Source organism: Delphinus delphis, chromosome 20 (genome assembly GCF_949987515.2).
Source record: "Delphinus delphis chromosome 20, mDelDel1.2, whole genome shotgun sequence".
In the NCBI taxonomy this organism is placed as follows: domain Eukaryota; kingdom Metazoa; phylum Chordata; class Mammalia; order Artiodactyla; family Delphinidae; genus Delphinus; species Delphinus delphis.
The window spans coordinates 1,374,758-1,387,071 of record NC_082702.1 but is presented as its reverse complement, the minus strand read 5'-3'; the positions used below and the strand labels follow the sequence as shown (position 1 = coordinate 1,387,071).

The following is a 12,314-nucleotide window of genomic DNA, read 5'->3' as shown; positions in this document are numbered from 1 at the left end:
CTCTGAGGGAGAACAGATTGGAATGAGGGTGATGAGGGTAGTGAGGCACAGGGAGGTTGAGTCCTTGTCCAACATAGAACTGGGAGGAGGCAGCACTGAGGTCTGAAGCAGAGAGTTTAGTCTTTTAGCCCAAGGTCATCTGGCCTCCAGGGCTGGCGAGGGGTACAGGGAGTTTTGAGCCCCTTGGAATACACCTTTATGGCTTGCTTCTGCCCACAGGTCCCCATGACTGAGGAAGCACTTAGGGAACCTACACAGGGAAGTGGAGGGTGTCCCAGGCCCTCACTGGCTTGGATCTCACTCGTATGAACTTGAGATTGTGGTGTCGTGGGACTCTTCACCTGCCATTTCCCCAGCCCTTGGGTTTGGGGATCTGGGAGAAATCCTCTAGACACATTCTAGTCCAGGCCAAGGGTTTCATGGAAGAGTTGCTTTCTGGTCATCTGTGAAAAATGGTGTAGAAGGTTATCCCAGAAACAAGTACCAGCATGTTCAAATGTTTGGTAGTGTGTCCACAAACTGGGAACAGAGCACAGCATGTCTCCTTTCTTTTAGCAACAGAGAGCAAGGGTACAGGAGTCAGTCTTGTAATGTGGCTGTCTGAGAAGTTGGGCATCTGTTGTGGAGGTAATGGGAGATTTGGAAAAGAGGAGGGAGATGATCTTACTTAGGTCTAAACAGGCTCCATCTGGTTACAGAGTGGAAAACAGACTCTGGGAGGAGGAAGGATGACCAGGGAGGAGGGTACTGCAGAAGTCCTAGTGCGTGTTCATGGACCAGAGTAGTGGCTGTGGAGTTGGAAGAAGTGGTTGGATTCTGGATCCATTATTTAAGAAGGGCTGCCCAGATTTTCTGATTTTGAGGGTGGGAGAGAGAACGGTAAGAGTCAGTGATGGCACTAAAGTTTTGGTCTTAGCAGCTGAAAGACTGGAAGCTTCATTAACTGAGATGAGATAATCAGTAGTAAGAGTGATTTTCATTGGGGATATCAGGAATTTTGTTTTTGGCTGTGTTAAAATTATGAGATTTCTCAGAAAACAAAGGAGTAGTGACATCAGGTGGGCAGAACAGAGGTCTGGAAATCTGGGGTGTGGTTCGGGATGGAGACATCTGAAAGTGGTGGCTAGTGTCTGCACCAGTGTGGAACTATGGATTGTATTTAGAAGGTGGAATTCAGGCCATGGTGATAATGTTACTAGCAGGTCAGAAAGAAGTGTATGAGTTCCAAGAATTGATCTATTGCTTGGGCACCTTGTTGGGGGTTATGGACATCATAAACACAGACGTGGGAGAGAAATAGCCGTGAAGCGAGTATGTGTGGGGCCGGAGGTGTTGGCAGGTGTCCAAGACTTCCAAAGGAAGAGTAGACCGACAGATGCAGAGGCAGAGAACTAACAGAGATAAGATGCATTTGCTAGAATTTTGTGGTGAGTTTTGGTGGGATGTTTCAGTAGATAATGTATATAACATAAGGGCAAATGTGGTTATCTGTGAGAATCACTATGCTTAGTGTGGGTAGCTTTGTGGCTGGGATTTTAATGAGGGTTAGGTGGAGAGAAGAGGATTGTGGCTGCTGAGGGAATGAGTACAACCTAGAAGTAGGAGAGGGTTATGGGTATCTGAAATACACATATGGTTCTGTATGACTAATGTTGAAGCTAGAATTAGAAACAGGCAGAAAGGCCTTCAAATTGTGTTGGGATCCATCAGAGGTCTTGGGTAGAATTGGATTCTGTTTGAATTTGCCAGGTTCTCTGGGGTGAGTCCAGGAAGATGACTATAGTGTGGGACAGAGAGTTGGCAGTGGCTGCGAGGATGCAACCGTTGGGTCTGGAGACGTGAGAGAGGTACATGTGGAGAGAGGGAGCATGAATTGATGGACCTGGGCCCTGGTACAGGGGACTTAAGGGTGATGGGTGACTCCACATTTTATTGTGAGGCATGATATGGAAGACCCCCTGGAAATTGCCCAGCAGGAAGAGATGGAGCCATGCAGTTCTGTCCCTGAGCATCTCTCTGATGGCATCTCTCTGCCTACCTGTCTGTAGTTGCTGAGGGCTGGGCATAGTGATTAGTGGAACCATGAGGAGACAGCAGTACCAATGGCATCAGGTTCTGGTGTCTCATCTGAAGTAGGGAGCCTGGAAGAAACTTGGGCATGGGCTGGATGTGTGCAGGATGGATTGTGGGTCCTCAGGAGAGAGGACCAGTGGTTTCATCTGTCCCCATCATGACAGGGCAGTGTGACTTTGGAGGATGTGGCTGTGTACTTCTCCTGGGAGGAATGGAGTCTCCTTGATAAGGCTCAGAGACACCTGTACCATGATGTGATGCTGGAGATCTTTACACTTATATCCTCACTGGGTAAGGCCTGCACACCCACCCCTATGACCTGGGCTAGACTTTGCCTTTCTGCTTTTCCTTAGGGGCTGCTCTGTCCTTCCTGCATCCAAACCATGGGGACTACTTCCTTTCCTAATTCCTTTGGAAGGTGCTGCTGTTGCTAGGGCTGGGTTGTTTGCACTGCCCTTTTCTCTCCTTGGAGACCTAATACCTGCTTTTCTGAAGCCTAGTAGGAAGCCAAATGGGTCCATCTTGCTTACCTCCTCCCTAGTTGGGTGACTTTCCAGATCCATGATTCCTAGGTTTTGCTCCCTTCTTCTGACTGTTCTTTCATGCCTGCCTGTGCCAAGAATTGTACGTCACTGGGCATAGGCACTAGTTAGGTGCACCATGAGCTGTGTTTGTGATACCCTCATCTGAGGTTCTTTTTGTAACATTTATTTTTCTTTTCTGTGCTTTGTTATGTGATGTTTCTTTGGGCTGGAACTGGCCACTTGCCTGTCCTGTCTGTCCCTTAGGACTTGAATTTTCTAAGTCTCATGTAGTTAATGTGGGTTGCAGGGGAGAGTCCTGGGTGCTTCATAGAATGGCCCACTGTGGCACGATGGGCTAGAGGGGACCTGGCAAGGACATGACATCAGGGTTGTGTTCACATCATACCAGGAACCTGTTCAAACTAGTGTTTTGGTGCCACTGCTGTGTGCCACACCTCATTTCCATCTCTTCTTCCCCGTTCTTTATACTTGGCCAGCTTGTCACTTTAACTCTGACTTCTGGCCCCTGGCTATACCCAACTTTCCTTCCTCCACCTGTTACCTATTCTTCTCTACTGCTGCATCTGCAGTGTTCTCCAGTGTTGGCTCACATGTAACAGGTGGTGTGCACATATCCTTGATAGTCCTTGAAAACCAGTTAGTCATTTTCAAATGGATTTTTCTATCCCTGGACAAAAATTTCTGTACAACACTCACATGTTAGCAGCAGCTAAAGCACTGCTCAAGGTGTGAGGAGTGAGTTTAAAATTGCCTGCCTCTTCTCACTCTGCTGCATCACGTTCTTAAGAGTTTTTCATCTTGTGAGGCTTCCCTACTTCTGTAAACTTTTAGAGTCCCAGTACTGTAAAACAGCCTCTTCCTCGTCCTGACTCCAACTCTGTCATCCTGAAAACCACCTCACGTATTCATTCTTTGGTGTGTCAGACACATATTTGTGATGCGGCTGCCACCAGTCCCCAAAGTGAAGTCCCCACGTACTTCATTAGCATTTTTCTGTTTTCAGGTTGTTTGTGTGGCATAGAGAATGACAAGGCTCCTTCAGGACAGAGAGTTTCTCAGGAAAGAATGCCACAAATCAGGACTCTAAAGCCAGATCTGTCAACCCAGAAAGCTCATCTCTGTGAGATGTGTGTTCCTGTCATGAAGGACGTTTTGTACCTGGCTGAGCATCAAGGAACATATACTGGACAGAAATCGTGTACATGTGTAGCATGTGGGGAACAATTCTGTTTCAGGGCAGATCTTGACCAACACCAGAAGGAGCACAGTGGGGAAAAACCCTGCAGCAAGGGTATGAACAGGACCTCCTTTGTGAAGAGCTATGGAATCTATTTGTCAGGGAAGCCTTTCACCTGTGGGAAGGGTGGAAAGGACACTGTGGGCCTTTTCCAGTACCAGGCCACTCCCAAAGCAGTACTGAAAATACACAGCAGTACTGGCTGTGAGGAGGCCTTTCACTGTGGAAAAAGTCCTTACAAGTGTGGTGAATGTGGGAAAGCCTTCCGCTGCAAACGTACACTTGTTCAGCACCAAAGAATTCACTCTGGAGGACTGTATGAGTGCAGTGAATGTGGGAAAACCTTCACTTACAAGCACACATTTCTTCGGCACAAGACGCTTCATACTGGAGAAAGGCCTTTTGAATGCAGTGAATGTGGGAAGGCCTTCAGGTTCAAATATAAACTTGTTCAGCACCAGCATATTCACACTGGAGAAAGGCCTTATGAGTGTGCCGAATGTGGGAAAGCTTTTGGCTGCAAATCCAAACTTGTTCGGCACCAGAGAATTCACACTGGAGCAAAGCCTTATGAGTGTACTGAATGTGGCAGACTCTTTAGACAAAGTTCCAGTCTTGTTCAGCATCAGAGAATTCACACAGGAGCAAGGCCTTATGAATGTGGTGAATGTGAGAAATCTTTTAGCCAAAGCTCCAGCCTCATTCAGCACCGCAGAATTCACACGGGAGAAAGGCCATATGAGTGCAGTGAATGTGGGAAATCCTTTAGCCAAAGCTCCAGCCTCATTCAACATCGAAGAGTTCATACAGGAGCAAGGCCTTATGAGTGCAGGGAATGTGGGAAATCCTTTAGCCAAAGCTTCAGCCTCATTCTACATCAGAGAATTCACACTGGAGAAAGACCTTATGAATGCAGTGAATGTGGAAAATCTTTTAGCCAAAACTACAGCCTCATTCAGCACCATAAACTTCACACTAGATAAAGGCCTCAAGAGTACAGCCAACATGAGAAAGCCTTCAGTTACCAGTCTGCTCTGATTCAACACCAAAATCTCACAACTCAGTTCTAAGTTTTAGGCATTCAGCTAATGTGGAAAAAATACCTTCTGTATAAGGAAATCTACATAAGATAATGGCCTTTGAACTTCAGGGAATTTGCTGTCTCTTTGCTCAGTGTGATAGCACTAGAGAGCCTCTATGAGGAGCAATCTGCCATGAGTTCCAGGTATGTGAGAAATTTTCAGGAGCGGTATTTCATATTTTACCTGCTCAGGAACCTTGCCATAATTAAGTCACTGCCAGATTCTGTGGCAGAAGTCAACTCGCCTCTACCATCTGGCAGGTCCTCATAGTGTGCATCAGCCACCACAGCATGCTCAGAGAAGACAGATGTTTGTACTCTCTCTCCCATTCTCTAGAGGAAATCGTAGTCGAAACCCCTAGGGAGTTCCCATTCCCTTCTCTCTAACTAGTTATGGCATGGACCTGACCCAGTTTGGGACCAAAGGACCCAGTCCGGGAACTGCTGCTGGCTTGTAAAGTTTTCCTTCTTCACGGCATTGTTGGTCTTAGGGGTGAAACTTTTGAAGCATTTTCTGTCCTCCAAGTCGCCAACCTGGGAACGATCTGCTGCATATTGCTCTGATTTGTACAATAATAAAAATCTTATTGTTTAAGTCACCTTTAATCTTAACAGTTTTATTCACTATGTGGGGTAGTTGAAAACAGAATTTGAAAAACAAAATGAAAATAGAATTTGGCTTTGCTAGTGTGAACAGGTGGACAGGTTTCATGAGGGTCTCAGGGAACAGTATGGTGTACGAAAGTCTGTCTTACTGCAGTTTTTGTCTAAGCTGTATTCCTGTCTGGTAAAATAAAAAAGTAAATATTTGATGTTTGTCCCCAGTTCCTGGCAGAGATCTTCTAAACCCCTTGGAATTTCCTGAGTAATAAGAGTTTTTTTGTGTGATAATGAAATGACTCAAGGTGGAGACCTGTACAGATCTTCAGCATGGGGGCTGGTCACCAGATATTAGAGGGTTAGAACTTTTAAGCCCCACCCCCGACATCTGGGGGGGGGAAGGAGCTGGAGATTGAGTTCAGTCACAATGGCCAGTGATTTAGTCAACCATGCCTATGTAGTGATACCTTAGTAAAAAATCCCTAAACAGTAGGGTTTGGGGAATTTCCATGTTGGTAAACACATCCAACCAGGAAGGGGGGTATACCCTGATTCCACTGGGTTAGAGGCTCCTGTGCTTGGGGTTCTTTTGGACCTCAATTTATCTGGCTGTTGACTTGTGTCCTTCATAATAAACTGTAATTGTAAGTATAGCATTTTCCTGAGTTCTATAAGTCATTCTAGCAAATTATCAAACCAGATTTGTAGTCAACTTGGCAGAAGTGGGGGTAGCCTTGGGACCCATTTTGTGGTTGGCAGTCTTATGGGACTGAGTCCTTAATGGGTGGGGTCTGCACTAACTCCAAGTAGTTAGTGTCAGAATTGAATTGAATTGTAGGATACCCAGTTGGTGTTGGAGAATTGGAGAATTGGTGATGGAATGACATATTTGGTGTCAGAAAAAGCCATACAATGTACAAGGCATTCTGGGAAAGACTGCTGGCATCTGTGGTCCTAATAAGTACCTTGGATGTCAGGGTTTTTTTGTAGGCCCAAAGACCACCCTCAAGAGAGCACAGCTGTTACAAACTACAATACTTTTGGAACTGCAGTATCTAGGATGTGATCATTGTTCTCAGGTATAGTGAGAAATCAGTAGCACTTAGATTATGCAACATGACATTATTGAAGCCTGATAATCTAAAGTGAATTCAGAAAATACAAAGTGCTGATTAATCTTTCTTTGGCTCTGAAATTATTGTGAGATTCTTAAATATTAAAACCAGTTTTAAAAATCTTCATATCAATGTTTACCATTAAACTTGGAGTTAAATTTTAGGATCATCTCTGCATGGAAATTTTATTAAGACCATAGATGATGACTTCCTCATTGCACAATTTCCACCTACACTTTTATCAGCCCAGAGAACCTTTGCTGCAGTCTCCATGTTCCATTTGCTCAGCCACCATCTCTTACAAAGAGCCTCACTATAGGCGTACCTCAGATGTTGTGGATTCGGTTCCAGACCACTGCAGTAAAGCAAATATTGCAGTAAAGGAGGTCACATGAATTTTTTGGTCTCCCAGTGCTTATAAAAGTTATGTTTATACTGTAGTCTATTAAGTGTGCAATAGCATGATGTCTGAAAGAACAATGGACATACTTTATTTAAAAGGTACTTTATTCCTAAATAAAAAATGCTAACCATCACCTGAGCCTTCAGTGAGTCACAATTTTTTGCAATAGTAACATCAGAGACCACTGAGAAAGATCATAACAAATATAATAATGATGAAAATGTTTGAATTGTTGCAAGAATTACCAAAATGTGACATAGCCATAAAGTGAGCAAATGCTGTTGGAAAAAAACAGCACCAATAGACTTGCTTGATGCAGAGTTGTGACAAACCTTCAATCTGTAAAAAAAAACTCGGTGTCTGCAAAGCACAATAAAATGAGGTATGCCTATAAGTTGCCTTTTGTTTGAAGGGAACACATATTGCAGAGCTGAACTGTAGTTCTAAAATATTTTTTAATCTTGTTTTTGTTTTATAATATTTATTTTTTAATTAATTAATTAATTTTGTCTGTGCCAGGTCCCAGTTGTGGCATGCAGGATCTTAGTTGTAGTAGGCAGACCTCTTAGTTGCAGCATGCATGCAGGATCTAGTTCCTTGACCAGGGATTGAACCTGGGCCCCTTGCATTGGGAGCACGGAGTCTTACCCACTGGACCACAAAGGAAGTCCCTATTTTTGTTTTTTTACCCTAAATCTGCACTCTTTGATCTGACATCCAGAATGCTAAGGGCTTCTTAAAATCTTAGTTTTGCTTTGTAGACTCACCCCACTTGAATTCTTATTATGAACTCAGTAGCATCTTCATGGTGTGTCATAGGCCATTTATAGTGGAACATATAATTCCTATTTATGGTTCTAATGAGAACTGTCCTTACAGCACAACCACTAGATCCCAGCAGTTAGGGAAGTGTACTTGCACCCTACCCCAATAACCCTTGGCCCAGTTGCACATGCTAGCCACTTACTGCAGGGAGCATAAGATGCAGATACAGTGGAAGGCCAGATCCATCATCAGGTTCACAAACACATTCTCTGCTCTTCAAAGCTACATAATTCCTGAACTCAACAATCACTGCTGTAACATTCCATTGCTCCTGTTGGCTAAAAAGACTCTGTATTTCAATTACTTATTAGCCTTACTAACTGCCACCACCTGCAAACTTCACATCACTTAGTTGGGGAATGTCCAGATAACCTAGGACCTCTTCTAGCCTGAATTGTCCTACTAATTATCTATAAATGTTTAGTCCATCTGCTTAAAGAGCTATCATTACTGATCTCTCATTTAAAAGATTCCAAATCCTGGTCAAGGACTTAACCTGAATGCTCCAGTTGTCCCCTATTCCAGCAGCACCTTCCCCACTTCTGCTACTTGCCTGTCCAGCTTGGTGTTCCTAGCTTAATATATTCACCGAAAACCTCAACAATCTCAAAACTATTTGTTACTTCATATAAAGTTCCCCCAGGATTACTTCTATATTAATATTCTGCCTTTATACAGAGAAAAGAAAATCATTATTTGATTTTATTTGACAATACCCTCTGCCTCCCAAATCTAAAACAAATATCTTATGGGCTCCCTTATGTTGAGAAGGTAGTGATGCCTCCCCTGAATTTAGAGTCAATCCCTCCATTAATGCCATCTAAGGATGATTTTCCCATGACTTAGCTTCTGAGGGGTTTTGTTCTTGGTTTTGTAAATCTATTGATGATAAACCACCCATCATTAATCTTCAGTCTTTTAATCTGTTTTACAAATAGCATCAATAAAATTTGTGTACTTCATAAAATAGCTACCCTTCACTCTATGATCTAGTACATTTTCTGTTCTACCATTTCTCTTCCTCATGCTTTATGGCTAAACTTTTATGAGCATTTTCTCTCTCTTTTTGTTTCTATTACCGCAACTCCTATGTAGTTCTCTAATCGTTCTAATGAGAGTTTTTATCTTCACAACTCCATCATCATTAATGAATTTAAGATTTTCCTTAAAGTTCCTTTCAGGAGCTTTTGACACCATTTTTTTTTTCCTTTGTATTCTTAATATACTGGATTTGTTTTATTTATTTATTTATTTATTTTGTGGTACGTGGGCCTCTCACTGCTGTGGCCTCTCCCGTCATGGAGCACAGGCTCCAGATGCGCAGGCTCAGTGGCCAGGGCTCACGGGCACAGCCGCTCCACGGCACGTGGGATCCTCCTGGACTGGGGCACGAACCCATGTCCCCTGCATCGGCAGGTGGACTCCCAAGCACTGCACCACCAGGGAAGCCCTGGTTTTTTAATTTTTTAATTAAAAAAAATTTTTTTTGGCTTGTTGTGCAGCTTGCAGAATCTCAGTTCCCCAACTAGGGATTGAACACGGGCAACAGCATGAAAGCCCAGAAGGAATCCTAATTACTGGACCACCAGGGAAGTCCCTGGATTTGTTTTTCTTAAATGCATTCCCTTAATATTGTAATAAACAGGAGCTCAATCAGCAGTTATTTCTCTCTTCACAACCTATACAGAGACAGGAGAAGATGGCGGAAGAGTAGGACGTGGAGATCACCTTCCTCCCCACAGATACATCATAAATACATCTACACGTGGAACTGCTCCTATAGAACACTGACTGAACGCTGGCAGGAGACCTTAGACCTCCCAAAAGGGAAGAAACTCCCCCACGTACCTGGGTAGGGCAAAAGAAAAAAGAAAAAACAGAGACAAAAGAATAGGGATGGGACCTGCACCAGTGGGAGGGAGCTGCGAAGGAGGAAAGGTTTCCACACACTAGAAGCCCCTTCGCGGGTGGAGACTGCAGGTGGCAGAGGGGGGAAGCATCAGAGTCACGGAGGAGAATGCAGCAACAGGGGTGCGGAGGGCAAAATGGAGAGATTCCTGCACAGAGTATTGGTGCTGACCAGCACTCACCAGCCCGAGAGGCTTGTCTGCTCACTCACCGGTACAGGCTGGGGCTGGGAGCTGAGGCTCAGGCTTCGGAGCTTAGATCCCAGGGAGAAGACTGGGGTTGGTGGTGTGAACACAGCCTAAAGGGGTTAGTGCACCACGGCTAGCTGAGAGGGAGTCCAGGAAAAGTCTGGAGCTGCTGAAGAGACGAGACATTTTCTTGCCTCTTTGTTTCCTGGTGCGCGAGGAGAGGGGATTAAGAGCGCTGCTTAAAGGAGCTCCAGAGATGGGCATGAGCCACAGCTATCATTATGGACACCAGAGACGGGCGTGAGATGCTAAGGCTGCTGCTGCGGCCACCAAGAAGCCTGTGTACGAGCACAGGTCACTTTCCCTACCTCCAGTCCCCAGAGCCTGTGCAGCCCGCCACTGCCAGGGCCCCGTGATCCAGGGACAACTTTCCCAGGAGAACACATGGCGTGCCTCAGGCTGGTGAACCGTCATGCCAGCCTCTTGTCGCTGCAGGCTCACCCCGCACTCCGTACCCCTCCTACCCCCGGCCTGAGTGAGCCAGAGCCCCCGAATCAGCGGCTCCTTTAACCCCGTCCTGTCTGAGCTAAGAACAGATGTCCTCAGGAGACCTACATGCAGAGACAGGGCCAAATCAAAACTGAACCCCGGGAGCTATGCGAACAAAGAAGAGAAAGGGAAATTTCTCTCAGCAGCCTCAGAAGCAGTGGGTTAAATCTCCACAATCAACTTGAGGTACCCTGCATCTGTGGAATACCTGAATAGACAATGAATCATCCCAAATTGAGGAGGTGGACTTTGGGAGAAAGATAGATTATTTTCTCCCCTTTTCCTCTTTTTGTGAGTGTGTATGCTTCTGTGTGAGATTTTGTCTCTATAGATTTGCTTTCACCATTTGTCCTAGGGTTCTGTCCGTCCATGTTTTTTGTTTGTTTTTTTCCTTTTTTTTGTTTGTTTTTTTACTTTTTAAAAATGTTTTCTTAATAATTATTTTTATTTTAATAACTTTATTTTATCTTATTTTATTTTATCTTCTTTCTTTCTTTCTATTTTTTCTCCCTTTTATTCTGAGGCATGTGGAGGACAGTCTCTTGGTCCTCCAGCCAGGCGTCAGGGCTGTGCCACTGAGGTGGGAGAGCCAACTTCAGGACACTGGTCCACAAGAGACCTCTCAGCCCCACATAATATCAAACGGCAAAAATCTCCCAGAGATCTCCATCTCAACACCAACACCCAGCTTCACTCAACGACCAGCAAGCTACAGTGTTGTACACCCTATGCCAGATAACTAGCAAGACAGGAACACAGCCCCATCCATTAGCAGAGAGGCTGCCTAAAATCATAATAAGGTCACAGACACACCAAAACACACCACCAGAAGTGGACCTGCCCACCAGAAAGACAAGATCCAGCCTCATCCACCAGAACACATGCACCAGTCCCCTCCACCAGGAAACCTACACAACACACTGAACCAACTTTAGCCACTGGGGACACACCAAAAACAATGGGAACTACAAACCTGCAGCCTGCAAAAAGGAGACCCCAAACAGTAAGATAAGCAAAATGGAAAGAAAGAAAAACACACAGCAGATGAAGGAGCAAGGTAAAAACCCACCAGACCTAACAAATGAAGAGGAATAGGCAGTCTACCTGACAAAGAATTCAGAATAATGATAGTAAAGATGATCCAAAATCTTGGAAATAGAATAGAGAAAATGCAAGAAACATTTAACAAGGACCTAGAAGAACTAAAGAGGAAACAAGCAATGATGAAAAACACACAATGAAATTAAAAATACTCTAGAAGGGATCAATAAGCAGAATAACTGAGGCAGAAGAACGGATAAGTGACCTGGAAGATAAAATAGTGGAAATAACTACTGCAGAGCAGAATAAAGAAAAAAGAATGAAAAGAACTGAGGACAGTCTCAGAGACCCCTGGGAGAACATTAAATGCACCAACATTCGAATTATAGGAGTCCCAGAAGAAGAAGAGAAAAAGAAAGGGACTGAGAAAATATTTGAAGAGATTATAGTTGAAAACTTCCCTAATATGGGAAAGGAAATAGTTAATCAAGTCCAGGAAGCACAGAGAGCCCCATACAGGATAAATCCAAAGAGAAACATGCCAAGACACATATTAATCAAACTATCAAAAATTAAATACAAAGAAAACATATTAAAAGCAGCAAGGGAAAAACAACAAATAGCACACAAGGGAATCCCCATAAGGTTAAGAGCTGATCTTTCAGCAGAAACTCTGCAAGCCAGAAGGGACTGGCAGGACATATTTAAAGTGATGAAGGAGAAAAACCTACAACTAATATTACTTTACC

The 12,314-nt window shown here is 44.2% G+C and overlaps 1 protein-coding gene across 1 annotated transcript in view; it reads left to right on the top strand.

The window, feature by feature from the left end:
* LOC132416936 (zinc finger protein 551-like) overlaps positions 1-12,314 on the top strand; it is a 41,781-nt gene that overhangs the window by 17,735 nt on the left and 11,732 nt on the right. The window contains exons 4-5 of the mRNA XM_060000574.1: positions 4,233-4,831; positions 5,030-5,080. Of these exons, the coding sequence (XP_059856557.1) occupies positions 4,233-4,831; positions 5,030-5,080 (650 nt within the window). The remainder of the gene's footprint in view (positions 1-4,232; positions 4,832-5,029; positions 5,081-12,314) is intronic.